General features: G+C 39.4%; 1 protein-coding gene across 3 annotated transcripts in view; it reads left to right on the top strand.

Annotated features, from left to right (window-relative positions):
• gria4b (glutamate receptor, ionotropic, AMPA 4b) overlaps positions 1-20,329 on the top strand; it is a 135,113-nt gene that overhangs the window by 104,473 nt on the left and 10,311 nt on the right. For 2 of the 3 annotated variants that reach the window (XM_031308111.2, XM_031308109.2), the window contains exons 11-13: positions 1,348-1,721; positions 17,400-17,598; positions 18,833-19,080. In XM_031308111.2, coding sequence (XP_031163971.1) covers positions 1,348-1,721; positions 17,400-17,598; positions 18,833-19,080 — 821 coding nt within the window. Of the gene's footprint in view, positions 1-1,347; positions 1,722-17,399; positions 17,599-18,832; positions 19,336-20,329 lie in introns of all 3 variants that reach the window. The other variant, XR_004899147.1, reaches the window with a different exon arrangement.

Genomic DNA, 20,329 nt, shown 5'->3' with positions numbered 1-20,329 from the left:
CCCGAGAAAATGCTCTAGTCCTACTATCACCACCTACTGACGGGACAGGCCAGGCATCCTCTAAGAGGAGCGGGTGCAAGATTATGAAAACGTTTAAACATCAGGCATTCATCCGAGTAAAATAAGAACTTATCAAAATTGAGGAAATTATATATTTTTTCAAAAGTGTAAAGGGTTACTATTGGCAATAAGAACAAGTTTTGGAATTAACATCCAAGTTAGGACCAAGAGAGAGAGAATGAACAATGCCAGTGGAAGGCCCCCACAAGTATAGTAATACCGGTGTGCGTGTGTGTGTGTGTGTGTGTGTGTGTGTGTGTGTGTGTGTGTGTGTGCGTGTGCGTGTGCGTGTGCGTGTGCGTGTGCGTGTGCGTGTTGAAAATATATGCTGTGCACCAGTGTGTATAGCCAGTATTGCACAATAGAGCATGTGATTGGGGGCATATGGGAAGCTGGCAGCTTTTTCTACATTGTTCATGTGAACATCTGCGGACATGGAAGCTACTTTCCTCTCTAAGACTTTGCATAGAGACTTTTCATTTCTTCCCAGCTCTCCCTAAAAAAAAGCCTCGGTGCTACCACAACAGCTCTGCCTCCTTTTAACCTGCCATGTATTTTAGCACACACTGAATGCCCTGAGGCTGTCATCTTAGTGCATTTTGCTGAGGATGAAAGAACTTTAATCTCTTTCATTTTCTTTCCCGCTCGTCCCTGTTTTTCTTTCTTTCCCTCCTCCTTAAGTATCATATGGTCGTAATGAAACTTTAAATTCTTGCTGATATTAAGCCCTTTGCACCAAAGCCAGGCGGACAAGGTCACAAGTGTTGCTAAGTCACTAACTGTAATCTGTTTTGTGGCTTTTCAAGCCAGTATGCACTTTTCCACTGCTGCCAACCTCAGAGGTGGCTGTATCCCATTTTTGCCTTCCTGTGCTGTAAGCATATTTCTCTGCCACATTATTGTATCCTCCCTGCTGATTCTCCCAGAGTTTCAGCTGAGCCTCTCAGTATTAATTAGGGTATCAGAACGTATTTTTCAATTTCTTTTCTTTCTTATTCTGTCTTAACTTCATCATCCCGAGATGTATTCAGCCGCCATCTAAACTCGATCGCTTTGAGATTTGTTCAGTCAAGGGAGAAATTCAGATAAAACAACGCAAGCTGAGGAGAAAGGAAAAGGGGTAATTGTTGTTTTATTTTTCTGATGGCTGGCTATTGGCCTTTCGGTGTGTCATATCTGTGACTAAGTGATGTTTGATTGCTGCACGGCAGCAGTTATCATTTGGATTTAGAGTTGTTGTCATTCAGATGGCTGAGCAAATTCCTTTTTTTAACAAAATCCCCACAGAAAGCGGAAATCGCTGTGGCCCCTTTGACTATCACGTTGGTCCGGGAGGAGGTGATCGACTTCTCCAAGCCCTTCATGTCACTGGGCATTTCCATCATGATCAAGAAGCCCCAAAAATCCAAACCAGGGGTGTTCTCCTTCCTGGACCCATTGGCCTACGAGATCTGGATGTGCATCGTGTTCGCCTATATCGGCGTGAGCGTGGTGCTCTTCCTGGTCAGCCGCTTCAGCCCGTATGAATGGCACACCGAGGAGCCCGAAGAGGGCACCGACGGTCAGCCAAGCGACCAGCCCCCCAATGAGTTTGGTATCTTCAACTCCCTCTGGTTCTCCCTGGGCGCCTTCATGCAGCAGGGCTGTGACATCTCCCCCAGGTAAGACACACTTTTATCAAACTGTCAAAGAATTTTATCTCAAAAGTAACTGAATGTTTGCTACAAAACTTCACGGATACATTGTTAGCTTTTTTGTCCTCAAGCTAAGGACACATTACTTGACTTTTAGGCCAATTATAATCACTATGTGCCATCACGTCAGACCGGATTGTGTCTGTCTAAGTCTGGAAGAGTACTTAAACCCCTGGCAAATTAAGTTAAGACCATTGTCATTTTTTTAAACATGTTTGATTGACACAAACTGGACAAGTCTTGACACCCTCCAGTGAAAAGCAGTAGCCTGTGACAGTGAAAAAGGAGAAAAAACAACTAAATGTTGTTCAGTCTTGATGTTGTTAATCATGTTTAATTGTCATTGGCACAAAAAAAATGGTTGTCGCTAGTTTTCAAATTCAGATAATCTGTGCAACAGGAGATGGAAAATACTATTACTTATTATGAGTGTGAGTTTTAATATTTTCTCTCTCCTAACTGCTGTGTCGTGTGTCCTTATCTTGAGCTACAGCTTCCATCAGAAACATGGAAATAAGTGTAAAATCCTCTAATTGTTTTTATTGACTAAGGTAGATTGTTGTTGGCAACATCAACATCAATCCACCTGAACTAGGATTATAATGTATACAGGATACATTTCCACCGTCGTTATGGTTTAATCTCTGGGATGACAATATTATTTTATTTTACTTACAGTACATTACTTTAATGATGTGAAAACCTCATAATTTAGTTACTGTCAAACTAACTTCAGTGTTGATAAAATAAGATTTTGAATGATGTAATTTTGTGTTGGTTGACACTAAAGATGAAACCAAAAAGGTTTTGTGGTTGAAGGAATAGTTTAAGCTTTGGGAATTATGCTTGTTTTCTTTCTCTCTGAGACTGAGATGGAAAGATCTACAACAATCTAATGTCTGTGTGTTAAGTGCAGAGCTGCAGTCCGTACACTGTTAGCTTAGCATAAAGACTGAAAGCCGGTTAAAACAATGAGCCTGGCTCTGTACAAAGTTTAAATACCAACCCCTCCTAAAGCTCACAAATTAGTATCTTTGTTTGTTTCTCTACACAAACAGAAATGTAGGTCAGGCAGCTCCACACTGGGGAGTGTATCGATGTTCCCCAGCTCAATATACTCTTAATATGACTTATTAAGGAGACCTTTCAAAGGGTTTTATGTTCTCAGCAATGTTTTCCCTGGTTAAAAATGTCAATGTATGTTTCCCTGGGTCAGTTATGATGTAATCACTGCACAGTTTATAGCCCACTGATGTTATACTCCTTGAACTATATGCCTTCAATTGACCGGCAAGACAGTTATCTTGACTTGAGACATTGAATCTCCACTGTGCGGCTAAATGGATTTTTTTCCATTCAAACGTCCATCTCCCTTCATTCTTTTGAAATATGAACTGCAGAGATAGTCCTTATAAATGTCTTACAATGAGGACCCTGGGAACATAGGACCCTTGGATGACCCCCATCTCCAGCTCCTTACTTAACCCAAAGAAAAAGATTGAAATCAATTGTTTCATATTACTCTTGTAAAGAAACAAGTCCTCCAAACCATGCGGGACACAAACTCTGATCTCCTGGGTGAAAGTCCTGTGTTTGTTGTGTTTGGTTTGGGTTCACGTTACTTTACCTCCGGTTACACATGTGACGCGGTACGTGTCGTTGTTCCAACTGTTCCGTAAAGTTAAATACGGTAGGCTACACGAACCCCGATCTCTTGGGTGAAAGTCCTGTGTTAGCTTGACCCATCCACCATTTGGCGCTCTTATACTTCCTGCTTTGCTCCTGTCATAAATAACATGGCCACTAATAACATGGTCCTAATTGCTTATTGTACAAACGACTAATTAAGTCGTTTTTCAGGGGATGACAGTCTCTAAAGAAAGCAAATAAGCCTATTTTTTCCAAATGCTGAACTAACTACTTTAAAAACAATTTTCTTAGTTTTATTTATTATATATTATTTATTATTTTCTTATATTGACATTTTGGAGATGTGTGGTTTTCATCCGCCACAATGTACGTCATCTTACCAATTGTAGCCTACTTATATTATTTAAGTAAGTTATTGCACATAGCCTGCTGTACTGTATATCAGCGGTAATTTGCATGGGAACTGTACTTAAAAAGTATAATATAGATGTATTAAGTATCAAGTGCTGTGATTTGTGTTGTTAGCTATGGGCTCATGTGTTGGACAACAGTGTCTGCTGCTCATGCTGTGTGTATACCTGTATGTGCACAGTGGCATCACATTTATGTGTGTGTGTGTGTGTGTGTGTGTGTGTGTGTGTGTGTGTGTGTGGGTGTCTACCTGTATTGATTCTCTCTCTCTCTCTCTCTCTCTCTCTCTCTCTCTCTCTCTCTCTCTCTCACTCTCTCTCTCTCTCTCTTCTCCAGCCGTATGTTCTTCACTGTCTGACTTGCATAAACTATGTTGTCTGCTTGTAAGGGAATTAGGTTGTCTCTTCATCTGTCAGCTTCGGCAGTTGTGGCTTCGCACTTGTGTGCCTCATGTCTGTGTATGTGAGCTCCAGTTACGTTAGCGACCATAATTCTGTAGAGCCGCTGTCCGCTCCATAGTATGAAACCTGTGTGATTCATTGAGACAAAGTGTTGTCTTTCACCATGTCTGTGACTTCTCTTCCCTTTGTCCAAATTACGAGATAGAAGCCCAGCATCCCTTGGGCTTCACACCAGCAGACTGGTGTCTAGTAAGCATGGCATACTTTGGTGGAAGGGTGGAGAAATTGGGGCTTGTACACGTAACTGTCTAGCTATGTTCCTGTTCAGCCTTTAAGGGCTGGTCGTCTTTGTTTTTCAATCAAAGATCAGGCTTCCTGTCCGTCATCACATCCTGGCATTCTCTCTGCTGACATCTACTGTTATGGTCAAACCTAGACTGGTAAAGCCTGTAATTCTAAATGGTTTCTCATTTCCTGTAAAGCCTTTCTTAGCTGTTTGAATGGCTTTATCAAACTTTTAGTTCAAGCAGATGGATTGTTGGGGTTATTTTAAGCGACTGCTAAAAAGGCTCCTATAGTTATTTTAAGTCTTTAATATTATAGCCTGTCCTTTTTTCTGCTTTAAGCCCTTATGGATCTTGTACTGTAATAGAGTTGGTAAGATTGTAGGAGATGAAACGAGGACCAAACCAGCCTGTATCTTTCAGCCTCCCCCACACCAGAGGAGAACACAGAAACACACAAGATGGAGGATCCCGAGGTACATTATAGCCTGGGCTCACGTAAGCTACCTATAGAGGGGACTATAGTGGGCCTGTGACTGTGATTAAGCACACGTATTTAAGGAGTACAATTGCTTTGTTCACATATGTGCAGACCACCCCCACCCACCACCATAACCACCCCTGCCCGCCACATCTCTGCCTGTGTACTGCAGATAAGGACTTTAAAGCTGCACAACAATGTCGGCATCAAAATGAAAAGTCTACATTTCAAACCTCTCTGTCTCTGACTGTGGTCCCCGCTGCATTCCCCCTGTCACTGCTAATCCCATGGGCCTCTCCCAATCCATCAGCACAGAGCCCCAGAGCTCAGGAGCGCTTCCACTCCATTTTAGTCTGACAGGGCAACATGCAAATCCCTTCACGCAGGGGAGATTAGACAGCGTGGAGGGAGTGACAAGGGCAGAGGTCAATGGGACGAATTTGGGGCGAGGGCCGCAGTGCCCACGCGTGTCTTGCAGTTGTGAGCTGGCTGGACAATGGAAACTCAGACTGCATGCAACACAGTCTCTGAAACCTTTTGGGAGACTATTGCTAAATAAGGCTACCTGTTTCGTCTCATTCACAAAATTATCAGCCAGGAGTAACGAGAAGATTTTCACGAATTCTTTTTTTGTTTTGTTTTCAAATGTGTTCAAATGAGTAGGTTCTTGCTTGAGGTCCATTGTCTTGTCTTGCAGAAATTCACTGAAAGAAAAAGGCTCATCTGAACGGCTACAACTCCAAACAAGCTAGCAAGCTTAAACCATAAACAGGAGGGTTTTGAAGGTTTTAACTAAGGGATATAATCTAGCTGTAGACCCAGATTAGCCTTTGGAACCTCAATGGCTTGTAATTTGAGGAAAACCACCAATAAAGATTATTAGCAATGTTGGGGAAGCTTTGCAAGCTACCAATTACTTCACACGAGAAAGAAGTTAACGACAACAAATCTTTCCAGCAACAAATGCTCCTCTCTATTGAGTTCTTTGCAAAAAGTGCCCACTTGTTCACAGGTCACCAACAACCAACAAAAATAAATACCCCACTATTCATGGGAAAGAGCCAATATGTCAGCTTTCATCAGTCAGAAACTAGAGTCCAGGTGGGGATATTGCACTAAGAAGGGTTACTCAGTTAGGTCACATCTTAAATAGCATGCAGCAACTTCTCTGATTTTTTTAATGCATAGCAATAATTAATAGGCCTATGTATGACTAATTGAAACCTAATATATTCAAGTTTAGTGTTACAAGTTGAGATTAAAAACCATAGCCAAATATTTTTCACAGGTGAGCTGACATGGAATACCGATGAGACCTCAACCTGCCAAAATAAAAGTGGCTGCTTGATGAATGCATTGCCTGGCCAATGGGCAAGCCTTCACAGTGGTCAGGATGAAAGAAAAAGGGGGCGTAGCTGGTCAAAGGGGAGTCAAATACAGCAGAGAAGCAGTGGTGAAATAAAAAATCATTCCTTCTCTTTTATGGCCCAAATTTGTTTGTAGTTTTAGCAAAACAAGTAACTACTTGAATTACTATGCAAAAATGAATGTATTAAACTCAGCCAAGCTACTGCAAAATGTAGTTAAACTACTAGTTTAATTACATGTAGTTCACTACTCCCCAACACTGCTTATTAGCCATCAGCTAACAAAGTCATGAAGACTAGCTACTGGTCAGAAGACGCCTAGCTGGATTATAAGAGATGGATTTATCAGCAATGCATCTCTTAGAGAAGTGTAATTTTGCCTTTCTTCATATTTGTACTAATTTCATGACACAGTCCAACAGGAGAGGCAGAGGTTGAAATAGCACAGAACATCTTCTCATCCTTCTCTCTTACTCTCTATTAATAAGGGTTAATACCCCCTTCTGCTCCCTCAAGGCAGACCATAATAATTAATTCAGTGATTAATTCCCTGCTCTCCATTGGTAATGTCTCCGTGGTAACAGGAGAAGAGGGGAGCTTAAATGAAATTGTGACAGGATAGTCTTTTTAATTGACTACAAATCCCAGATGAATACAACTTAAGTTATTCTGGTATTTTCTTCTGAGACTGCAGGATGTCACATCACTGTATCACAAGTCAGACAATATCAATATAAGTATGAAAGCAGCCTTCTGCCAAAAGCTGCGTTTTGAAAAGAAGAAATGACTTTTAAGTGGTCTATCTGCAAGATTCCCATTTTTCTATTAAGTCAATGCCAATAAGCTTTGTTATCCCTCTGAGGCGTGGCCGGTCTCCTGCATCGCCTATTGCTTATGTCAGCAGTGCTTGTCCTTCTTCACACTGCACGGTTTGTCGCAATTTGTGTTTCTTGCAAATTAAGGGCATTGCTCGACACTCTGATTGCATCTCTAGGTACAGTGGAGGTCTATAGCTTCAAAGTCAAGAGCCAATCTTGAGGTCTCCTGCTTTGATATTGTGGTACAGTAGCAATTACTTATTAAGTGGCTTTCATCAAAGACAAATATCCCAAGTTGCCATTGAAGTTTTTATTTGTGTAGCCTTGGGTCAACCTTTTTTTGCTTGTGATCCCTTAGTACAATGAGTGCATTTTTCAGCTAAGCTGCAGTGGATAGAATGCATAAAAACACCAGAATTTAAAGAAGAGTGAGATCTCTTCCTGCAGCTCTCCCCTCTTTGTCGCACAGGCAATGCATGCTCAGAATAGCCAATAGGAACGCTCCCTCTCTCTGAAATGACCTGCGAATGACCAAAATCTACCATGGCTAGATTTACTAAAGCCTGAATATAGAGCAAAGGGGAGGTAATGAAGTCTAGTTTTCTCCCAGACCACCTGTATTACAATATGCCAAAAGATTATTATGGAATTTTTACCCAATTATGCCAAAAGTAAAATGCCTACCACAGAAGCCCTAAGAGGTCAAACTAAACACTATTTAACAAGAAAAGAGCAAAGATTGGAGAAAAGAAATATATTTAATGTTCAGTAGCAGAATTTAATTTTTTCTCATTTCCTGCTCTAGCAATCATCTTGCAACCCCTTATTTTATCTCCCGACACATTGGGAGGGTCCCAACACCAGATTTCTGTTCATGAAAATAAATCACATTAATATGGTAAACAAGAGCACATGCTTGATGCCATGGCTCCTTATAATACACTTTATTTGTATAGCCTTTACTTTATGTAATAAATTGTTTATAACACGCATATGATGTAGCACCTATAAGGACATTGTCAAGTGTGTATTAATGTACAGTATTTGGCAACAATTGTAACTTCTCCTTTGAAGATATATTTTATATTATCAGTGCTTTACTATATTGTCATTTACTATCTGTTTATACAGCAGCCTCCAATTATGGCTGCTCACAGAAGACGTTATAGTTCTTGACAAATACATTAATAAACACTGATTACAACTATGTTATAGTGTTTTATAACCATCTATTAAATGTGTATATACGCTTATGAATGCTAAGTAAATGGGTTTAAAATAATAAGTATCACCGAACAAAGTTACTTTACATTTGGTTGGACCAGGATGAAAACATTTCAGGACTGCAGTAATAAAATCAAATCAGACAATTAAAAATAATAATAACAAAATACAAATAAGAAAGAATGTTCAGCAGCCATGATGTTTTTTTATGGCTTGATATAAGGATATCCGTAAGATTGGATACTCTGTTGGAAAATGAGTGGACCGGACAAATTAAAAAGTGTTTAAAATGTGAATGCGCTTAGGGTAAAACAGAAGAAACCTTTCTTCAAGGCTGGCAGGCATCATATTGAGCTAATGGAGAGAGTTATCTCAGATGTTTGAGAAAATCCTACAGATTTGATCTCTTTAAGAGATGATGCACTCGGGTCAATGGGTTCTGCAGATCATCCAGGCTGAAAGTTATCATTGATGCTATATCCCCACCCTAAAGGCCTTCTCAGCCGCCAGTGCTGCCATTTGAGCTGGCAGATAGATATCAGTAAGATGGATGATGAAGGGTGGTCTGGTGCCTTTGTTTATTTTAACTACAGAAGAAACACTACTTTTCTGTGAAGACAGACTTATATGAGAGACAGCCTTTAGCCTTTATTTTTATACACCACTTTGATCTCAGAGAATATCCGAGTTCTTTTTCCGTAAATTTACAACTTTAACGTTAGAAATTCTGAGTTTTTTCTCTGAACATCACCCCCTCTCTCGGGTCCGTAACATTATTTTTTCCTATAACAGCTTAAAAAATGTTTTATGCTTCTGCGTCACCTCCACGCCATCGCTCCTACGCCGTCATGACCCTTTTGGAGTTCTGCGTCGGGGTTGCTTTGCATCGCGGTGTGTTTCACCGCCATACAGTGTACTGTATATTTGATCATATTTTAGTAAGAATCCTGTTACTCAAAACCTCCTCCATGTCTACTTGTTGTCTCAATAAATTCAGGGCGATGCACATTTCCACAGCCGTCTTTTTCCATTTCCTTAATCAGTTTCTGTTGTGTCAGCAGCAATACAGCTAAGCAACCGTCAATGAAATGTCCTATATTTCATATAAAAAGCTTTTCCTGTAGCCCAAAGAGCATAACCACCCCATTTTTAGCTGTGCTTTTAATGTGAAAAATATGCAGGAAGAGTGGAGTTTTGCTGTCTGTAGCTTAGCAGTGATGGAACGAAATGGCCAGAAGAAGCAATTGGGAATAATATAAGAAATAAGTTAGTGTTTCTATTAATAAAAAGCTGTAGTATTACGTGACTGCTGTTGTACTGCTGTTATAAGTGTGGTGCAAATTACCATGTTTGCTACTGAGTACAGGTCATTCCTTTGGTTTGTACCTTTTATTCACAACCATGTCTTTATTTGTTTGTGTTGGTTGTTATTTGAGAATTTACAGTGATACCCAGATTGTAAATATTATATCAGGGCTGTAGCTGAAGTGGTGAGGGAGGCTGTGGACAGAAATTGGAAGTCGAAACAGAGAGCGGGACGTGGAGTGACAGTTTGTCTGCCATGAATAAGTCAAATAGTGTGGACTTGCCCCAGGTAACACCCTGAGCGGACTAGCAACTCCTCATTTATTTAGGCTTTGCTCAAGGTCAGAGCTCTCCCTGTCTATCTTAATGTATTTCACTTCATCTCCTCCCCTTAATGTTGCTGTGCTTCCTTCTCTGCCCCCAATTTCTTTCTCTGACCAACAAACATTCCTTAAATCCTGTGGAAAACCTACACACACACACTGCACCAAATCATCTCTGACAGCAACTTTTTATTTTACTTTTTTTACTTCACATCAAAGGAAATAAAGGAGGGAAGTGTGGAATATTACATACGCACGTTTGCTATAGATGGCTTGCACACTGGTCACTGATACTGAACGTAAACTAGGCTTGGGCAATCTCTAATATTTTCAAATCATCCAATTAAGTTAATGAATTAAGTTAATTATCCACTTTACATTTAAACTTAAAGTTACTATTTCACTCAAGCACTTATAGCGATGTCCTTTTGGCAACTTTCTCACTAATCCCACGGTTGTTTACACGGTGTTAGCTCTGTTAGCTACTTTAGTTTAGCAGCTCTCACTCTCTGGCTCTCTGTTGATCTGTGTGTGATCCTAATGTGATAATTGTACATAATGTAATAACTAGTTTATTTGTCATGTTGGAGGTGGAGCTCTGCACCACTGAAAACTTGATTGTTAACGTTAGCTGCTGTTAGTCCCCAGTAACGTTAATGGGTGCGGGCTGACCTAATGTAGCTCCCGTCCCCTGGCAGCAGCCGGGAAGCCTGGAGGCTGGATAACTGCCTGAAAGAAGTACAGCCCATCAGGTGTCAGATCCATGGAAAATAGATGGCAAACTGCTTTGTAATTTATTTAAAATTCAATCGTCATTTGTGCTGATTAACGGGGCTCAGCGGGCAGACTTACCACTCCACCAGAAGTTAAATAGTAGGGTGCAGATTCTAAAAATTATAGTTCCGATAGTAGTTCAAATCGCTTTAATATATGTGTAGGTAAAAACAATTGCCGATCATTCCTTCAATCGTCGATATACGATATGATCGCCAATTGGCACAAGCCTAACGTAAACCATATTGTGCTACTTAATCCTAAAATGAGATTTACTTTGCCATCATATACATATATGAGTATATTCTGTTTGCGCTTGTTCCAACAGTTCTTTGAAGCTATATGACACATATGCTGTGTGAAATATTTAAACCCAAACCATCATTTTTATGGCTCCACAGTTGCATCAAATGGAATTATTTTAGATGTCTTATTTATAGGGCTGTCAATCGATTAAAAAAATGAATCTAATTAATTACATACTCTTTATTACATACTTTTTAAGAAAGTAAAAAAAGAAAAGAAAAAAAAGGGTACTAAACAACAGTTGGTCACATTAAATAACTGCTTGTTTATTGCTAAGGCCATATGGTCAAAATTAAATGATTTAATAATAATGTATAACAATAACTTATTTCACTAGTAAATTGCTGTTGAACGACAAAAACAACCACCAGGTGGGAAAAGGACATTTACAATAACTTCAAATGCACCACGAGGCTGTAGTTTACCAGTTTCATTGAACGCACTGTCTGTGTTGTTTTTCCGACGGCTAAAACACAGTCAAACTTTACACTGTTTAGCGTTAGCTGTCAGCATTTTAACCGTGTTTAATCCAGCTACTAGCTAGCGGTAGGCTAACGTTAGCTGCTGTCGAGTATAGTGTTAACTAGCTAGCGGTAGGCTAACGTTAGCTGCTGTCGAGTATAGTGCAGCGGTGTTTGTGTTGCCGTCTGTTTCAGAGCATCAGAGAGAAGAGCAGACATATCAGTGGCACCAGATTTCGGTAGCCAGGGTTGGCAGGAAGAAGATTTTTACAAGTAAATGTTCCAATTAATGATCCAGGCAGCACATTCTCGTCTCCCTCCTTCATTTTACAGTCCATTGGTGGCTAGAACGGCTGGAATGGATTAATCTGCGTTATTTTTTTAACGCATTAGTTTTTCTCAGATTAATTAATCGAAATTAACGTTATTTTGACAGCCCTACTTATTTATCATTTACACAATTCCCCTGTCATGTTTGTTATATTTGAAAACTGTAAGATTCAGACCATTTGAAAAGAAGTTCTGTTGGATCGGACAACACATGGCTACACAATTGATCAGGAAAAGGTCCTTCCTTTGTGAGGAAAATGAATAGATAAAATTGTTTAGCTGAGATTTTAGTGTAGCTGAAACACTTATGTATGATAATAACTTTCCAGTTCATTGTTTTGTTCATATATATGTGGAGAATTACATAAATGGTTGCAGATGAGTGCAGAAAAGACACCTAACGAACATGTAGGCCATGCCAGCCTCATTGGATCTCCCCTATCATATTTAATAAATACAAATTAATGTATTATGTGAGTTAACAGTAGGGGAAATGTGATGACTAATTGCTGTAAAATTGCTGAAATTAGTAATTTTTTCTACATTTAGTATTCTTTATACCCTGAGGCTTCCTGGATTGCTGCGAAGAATCTCATTCCCCCAACACCGGAGCCAATTTCTGTTTTGTTTCCACTTTATTTCTTCTAATACTTCCCCCGTCTGGTGTTCTTGTTTTCGCCACTCGGGGGGAAAACTGAACTCATACATCATTACAGTCAAGTTCTCCCCAATGTTTTTTTCCAACATCCAACTGCAGTGAAAGATTTTTCAATATATATATATATATATATATATATATATATATATATATATATATATATATAATTTATTTTTGCAGAGCTTTTGTATTGCAGAAAAACACTTGGATAGGCACATGTATTGCTAGAATTGCAAATGATTCAACAGTCATCATAATCCTCAGAGCTGAGAACATAATGCTGACATTAACATCTTTTTTCTCCTTAATCTCAAAGTTTTTCGTTGATGGACAAGTATTTAGGGTAACACTTTATAATAAGGGTACATTAATTAGCATTACTTAATGCATTAATAATCATTAATTAACCGTTAATTACAGTTAAATAAGGTGTCTAATAAACATTTATAAACAATGTTCATGTTTTTTCATGTTAACTAAGGTATTAATTGATGCATTATTTACCATTAGTTAATGCCTTAAAGCAGCCATATTATGCTCATTTTCAGGTTCATAATTGTATTTTAAGGTTGTACCAGAATAGGTTTACATGGTTTCATTTTCAAAAAAACACCATATTTTTGTTGTACTGCACCGCTCTCTCTCTCACTGCTGCAGATCCTCTTTTCAGCTGGTCTCTGTTTTAGCTACAGAGTGAGACCTCTTCTCCTCTTCTTCTTCTGTACTATCTTTGATTGCAATTGCACAGTAGCTCAGATGTAGATCATGTCAGCTAGCTAGCTCCATAGACAGTAAAAGAAAGGCTGTTTCTACAACTTCGGTCAGTTACAAGGCAGGATTAGCTGGGAGACTTCTAAATGAGGGCGCACATGTAAGTAGTTCTTTTGTAGATTATGGTGAACTTGTGTGTGTTGTAGCAGTGCTTTGCTATTGAGAACGAGGTAGCATGCTAGCGTTAGCATGCTAACGCTACGAGCTAATGGTTGCGGTTAGCCTGCTCGTTTCGGCTTGTGACGTCACAAGCCGTGCCGATTTTGAACAGCTCGCCCAGAGACTGAAGGCAGGACACATTCAGAAACCGTATCTCACTCTAAACAGCATGGATGGATTTTTTTCAAAGTTTGTATGTGGGTGGAAGCACCAGAGACACAACCTAACACCCCAAATCCCAGAAAAAAGTGTGTTTTTCATAATATGGGCACTTTAACTAATTGTTAATTACAGTTAACTAAGGTGTCTATTTTACCATTAGTTAATGCAGTAATAAGCCTTGACTAACTGTTGATAACAGTTAACTGAGGTGTCTCTTTTAACATTAGTTAATGTACTAATAAGCCTAAACTGGAAATAACAGCTAACTAAAGTGTGTCATTTACTAATGTTAATGTTTACTAAGGTATTGATTTATTCATTGTTTAATGGTTTGTAAGATGCTATTTACATCAGTTATTACAGTAATAAATCACTTAACAGTTAATCATACAATATTAAACATTAGGTAAATGTTAACAAACGTCTCTTGATAACATCAACTAAATGTTTACTTGTTAATTAAGGTATTTCCTACAATACACACCTTAGTTATCTTTTATTAACAGTTATTCAAGGCTTAATATTGCATTAACTAATAATATAATATACACCTTAATTAACTGTTATTAACAGTTAGTCAAGGCTTATTATTGCATTAACTAATGGTAAAATAGACACCTTAGTGTAATTAACAGTTAGTTAAGGCATTAACTAATGGTAAATAATACCATTAATTAATACCTTAGTTAACATGAACAAACATGAACATTGTTTATAAATGTTTGTTAGACACCTTATTTAACTGTAATTAATGGTTAATTAATGCTTATTAATGCATGAAGTAATGCTAATTAATGTACCCTTATTGTAAAGTGTTACCCTTTTAGTTTTATGACAGTTTAGTTGCCCTATACTTACAAAGGCTACTAGATACACATACTGCTTTACATGTGGCAATTATTTTGTGGTCATTTGAGTACTGTAGATTTGTTTGGTAATACTGCATGCACCTCTAAAACACAATACCAATTTACGGTTATGCAACACCTGCATTGTTGCATAATCTTAAGGCCTCTTCGCTGTTATTTCGGTCTATATTTCACTCACGATGGGGCTGGGACACAGCAAATTTTTTGCCCAGGCAACCCCTGCAAGATTAAGGGTCAAGTTATGCTCACATGAAAAATGTCTCCGTACAGCTGGCCGGTATTGTTGGAATTGTTTGGTCTTTGTAAATTATAGAGTGTGGTCTAGACCTACTCTGTAAAGTGTACTGAGATAACTCTTGTTATGATTTGATAATATAAATAAAATTGAATTGAATAACGGCGTGAAGAGGTCGCGAATGTCGGATTGTCGTTTTTTTTAATGTTACAGAAAGCACATAAAGCACTTCTGAAGATGCGTACTGGCAACTTAATCCAGCTCTGGTTTGGAGTGTGAATATGTCAGAAATCTAAACAGGATTTCATATTTTTTACACAAAATTCTATTCATTTTTTACATTGTCATGAACTTTAACAAAAGAAAAGTACCACCTGCACTTTATTAAGTAAATGTATATTATGACAGAAAACCTTACATTAGATATTTAGATGATGGGTGCCTGTTTTGTGTTTTAAGGAAATGTATTTTGGTCAATAAACAAAAACTTTGTGATAAAAGACAATTAACTCCCAATAAAACGGTACGGAGTAGATAACAATACGTACAACATATCATAACCGAAAAGATGCAGGCTGAAGCTACAGCTTATTGCGTCTACTTTTTTTTACAATACACCTATTTGAAGTAACCACCCAACACATTTTGAACCCGAACTTTAAGAATCTCCCTCTGTTAAACAATTATCTCAAATAAATGATATCACACATGTTATGCGAGATGGATGGAAATGAATTGTATGCAGGTTAGGTTAATTGCCGACTCTAAATTGCCCGTAGGTGTGAATGGTTGTCCGTCTCTGTGTGTCAGCCCTGTGATTGCCCAGTGTCAGCTGGATCAGCTCCATATTATTATATATTTTAGAATCCATTTTGCATTACCATCATTAATTCAAGGTGAAAAGAGAAAACACTGACGTGGCCTAAAAAAACCAAACTCCCAGCGCTAAGCTTCTCTCCCCTTCCTTCCCCCATCCCCTCTGTTTACTGCAGGCCCTTCAAGACACAGCAGTGTGTCATCACACACACACACACACACACATCAAAGTCGGTGGTATCCGCCAGCAAACACACAGCACAGAGGGATGGAGGGATGGCAAAGAGACACTCCCTCTTGTGCCATTACTACACTCCCAGAATCCACTGCTGCTTGCATGGAAAAAAGCAAAAAAAAGATAAAGATGGAGACGGTGTGATAGAGAGAAAGAAGGGATTTAAATAAAGCAGCAGAGAGAAGGGAGAGGATAGAACTCATCCATGCATCTTATCATTCACACCCACCCCCCCACCCCTTTACTCATTATTTTACAGTTCTAATTCTCTGTGCTCAAAAGCCACAGAAATACTCAATCGTCTCAAGGAGAATGAAAATAGAGAGTGGAAAGTCATTTGTATTCAAATCCAGAGCTAATACGTCAAGTAAGTCTATTTCATGGGCAAAGCTTCCTGTGTGTATGTGTGTGTGGAGGAGAGCTCTACTGCAGCACTTTCTCTATTGGAAGTCGCCTTAGCTGCTACAGCCACTTTCATCGGCACAGACCGAAAAAACAGAGGTTTCCGCACCAATTTTGTGGTTCGAGTGATGCTTCTTCGTGATACTGTATTGGCAGAACCCTCTTATTTGTTCAAATAAAGTACCCTTAATGTTTTGTAAAAGGTTCTTTAGTAATGCTGGTAATCTGGGTTCTGTTGGCTGTCATATTATTTACTGTATGTGGATTCAATTGAGAAAAAGGATGCTACCACCCTTTTTGTAAACGGTGCACATGCATGGAGATTACAAGGCACTGAGAACCCTCAGTGTATATTGGGAACAATGGACTAGGGCCAGATTGCAATAAGACACAGTGGAAAGACCAGCCAAGAAAACACTGACTGTTGCAAATGCCTCTCTCCTCCCCTTCTCATATCCCCATCTGACAAGGAGGCCTGAGGGTTTTGTATCCTCTTCTTTTTGATTTGCACCAAGGGGAGATATTGTTTGTTCTCCTCAATGCAGCATATATAGTTTAAGATTCTCCTCACAACCTTCTGCTGCTCCTGAGCAACGGGCTATCTGTCTCCCCCGAGCGAACAAACAAGAAAAGAACAGTGCCGCTGCCACACCGGCCACGGGACCTGCAGCTCTTTTCATCCCACCAATGTACAAAGAGGGGAAGGTGGGGAAGAAGGGGCAGGAGTAGCCAGTCTTTTCTTTATCAAAGCATGACAAACTCAATCAGTTGGGATTTTTTTTGTGAGGCAATCTGCACTAATGAGGGGTAAATACAACTCTGGAAGGTTTGAGTGTTGTCATAGCTCCACCTTGTGGTGGCACAGCAGCATTTTTGGGATCTACTGTGGTGGCTTGTCTCTTCCTGCTTCAGTCATATTTCATTCCTTATATATGTCTCTCTTACTGTATTTTCCAACACTGACTGGCTGTTTTCTGTCTTTCTATCTTACCCCACCGATCCCTCTTTCTCCTCTCCTCCTTACTCTTATTTTACCACTCCAATAATCATTTTCCTGGCTCTACTTTTTGGCAATACCCTACTTTTGTTCCTTCCTTTCCTCTTTTTTTGATCTTGTCCATCTTCTATCCCCTCTGCCTTCTAATCCTTCCAAACTGTCTCCGCAATATTCTTCCTCTTTCCTCCACCTCCCTCCTCTTCAAGATCGTTATCGGGTCGAATCGTTGGAGGGGTGTGGTGGTTCTTCACTCTCATCATCATCTCATCCTACACGGCAAACCTGGCTGCCTTCCTCACTGTGGAGAGGATGGTTTCTCCCATTGAGAGCGCCGAGGATCTGGCCAAGCAGACAGACATCGCCTACGGCACTTTGGACTCTGGCTCGACCAAAGAGTTCTTCAGGGTGAGTTGGAGTTGGTTAATGGTCTACTCTCAGACAGGTAGGGGGAACTCATGCAGTACTCACATCTTTTACACACCAGAAATTACAATTATTACTCATTCGTTTTGTCAAATACATTTCGGAGGAAACTTAATTGCTTGATATTGTTCAGTGGCAAAGGTTTTTCAAGTGAAGGAAGTTATACACGAGATGAAGATGTAAGAAGATAAAGATTAGATACAACTTTATTGATCTCTGAGGGGAAATTCACACAGAGACAGGCTTAGAGGTAAGAGAACAGATCAAGTTATCTTTGAATTAAGTAATTCAAAACTAAAGAAAAGACATGATGAATATTATAACATGAATTCATTATAACATAATGAAATTAGAGAGGTAACATTAAGAAAGCTGCATACAATATACAGTATACACATTGCAATACCTTAGACATAGTGGATAATAGACTAAGTGAATTGTGCAAAAACTGCACAATACGTTTTTGCAATTCTGACAGCCATGTATGAATAATAAGTACTATATACATTAATATACACACACTGTACAGTAATACTGTGTGTATATATATATATATTAGGAATATATATTAGGAATTGAAGCAAACCCTATGATAAAGCATATAATATGATGATGATGATAATGTTGATAAAAGCACAATAATAACAATATAGTTGAGTATAGTAAAATATAATTTTGTCATATAAATAAAATAATGCAATGCAAATATAAACATTAATATCTGATAAAGTCCTAGTTACAATGTGCAACATTAAGACTTTGGTCTCTAAGGTTTGGAAAAGATTAGTTAAATGTCAAAGCAAACATGTGTCTTGTGCTTCAAGTCAGTGTTCTTTCAATATCACACCATTGTACTGGGGTGAAGGCAGACATCTCAGAGACAAATCTCTCAAAACCTCGTCAAATCAAACCAGATGAGCATGGCTAGATCCCACTGGGATATGTGGGTAAATGTGTTTATATACCGTGTGAACTGACCCATAGAATACCGAACATGGAGAATATTGTTTTTCTAGCTATGGTAAGACGAGTGTATATGGTGTTCCTTGACGTGTATTTAGTAACAATATGTTAGTAAACCAGTAATGCCAACTTATGAACTGAAACTCCATGTTTTCTCTACCTGGTGTTGTATGCGAATATGTTTTCTCCATCTTCCCTTCATCTCTCACACCACATCTACCTGTGAACCTCCAACCCCCTCAAAACCCCACAGCGGTCAAAAATCGCAGTCTACGAGAAGATGTGGGGTTACATGAAGTCAGCAGAGCCCACAGTCTTCACCAAGACGACGGCTGAGGGCGTGGCACGTGTCCGCAAGTCCAAAGGGAAATATGCCTTCCTCTTGGAGTCCACCATGAATGAGTACACAGAACAGCGCAAGCCATGCGACACAATGAAAGTGGGAGGAAACTTGGACTCCAAAGGCTACGGAGTAGCTACACCCAAGGGTTCACAGTTAAGGTGGGTGGAATAGTGTAACAATATGTTCTACGTGTTGTTATGGTATTCCACCTTCCCTGGTGTGCCGCCTTTTGTATCTTTATTTGTCTCAGTTACTTTGCTTGGTGTGGGTGGGTGAGGGCGTTTTTACGTGTTTGTTTTAGGGCAGAAGTAGTGGCTTTTTGTCATTTGTGTTTGTTGCATGCATGTGGGGATCATCGTGATCATGAAGGGGTGGTTATTTCATATTTTTTTCTTCACAGCCCTCCACACCAGGTAAATATGTGTGCTTGTGCTTGCTGTTTGGGCAAAGATGTTGGCATGGCATGCTCGACGCTCTAGTAAACATCTGAAAATGTCTAATTTAGAAAATGCCATTTTAGATAATCTGCATTTTTATATACAGATGTAATTAGGAGAGATATTTTGCTAATGCTACTTCAGCTTTCCTTCACAGTTGACTGATTCTTTCTTTTCAACTAAGTGACAAATAGTGTTTAGGGAGCCGTTTGAATGCTCAGCCCTGGGAAACTCTGCCAGACTCTGTGACTGCCTCCCGCACATAGTGGAATTTACAGACCTGCCAGAGAGAATACATTGTCATTACTGTGGGGAGTTGCACTTTCATTTCGCACACTCATCGATCAAAGCCCACTGGCAAGGTCTCACTGAAGGGAATGGATATATTTACTAAAGGCAAAAACTTCACAGGTGTGTGTGCATGTGTGAACACGTCTGCAAACCAGTGGAGAACAGCTCCATGATTGCTTGCAATTTTTATTTATTCCTGTAGAGGTATGAGAACATGTTAGAATGTAAAAATACCAGTGAGGGCACTTTTTTAATAAAGGCTCAGAGCAACTCTACTGTATAAATAGATAACAGTGGAGCATTGCTATCATGCATGATGTGTAATTAGAGAGTGCACTGAAAACAAGAGCCAGACATAAGGTTTTGTATTCTGTGTGAATAGGTGCCAACAAAGTAATTTGTTCCAAAGCAGCCAACTCCTCACAGCCAGTAAATCAAACCCTGTTTGTTTTCTGTAAATTCCTCTGCACATGAAGCCTGAAGTAGCACAGAGCAGCTACTGGTTTGTTTTGCAGCCAGACTGGTGCCAGTTTTCAGCCACTGCTTTGACCAGGAAGTGTCCCTGACAGATGACGGTAGTCCACCCTCCATCTTGTTATTTGGGGGATTATCATGTTCTGTCAGTCACTTGTATGGATACCAGCGCGGAAACACACCAGCAACATCAAGAGCAGGCAAA

Source organism: Sander lucioperca, chromosome 13 (genome assembly GCF_008315115.2).
Source record: "Sander lucioperca isolate FBNREF2018 chromosome 13, SLUC_FBN_1.2, whole genome shotgun sequence".
NCBI lineage: Eukaryota > Metazoa > Chordata > Actinopteri > Perciformes > Percidae > Sander > Sander lucioperca.
This window is presented reverse-complemented; position numbering and strand designations above follow the sequence as displayed.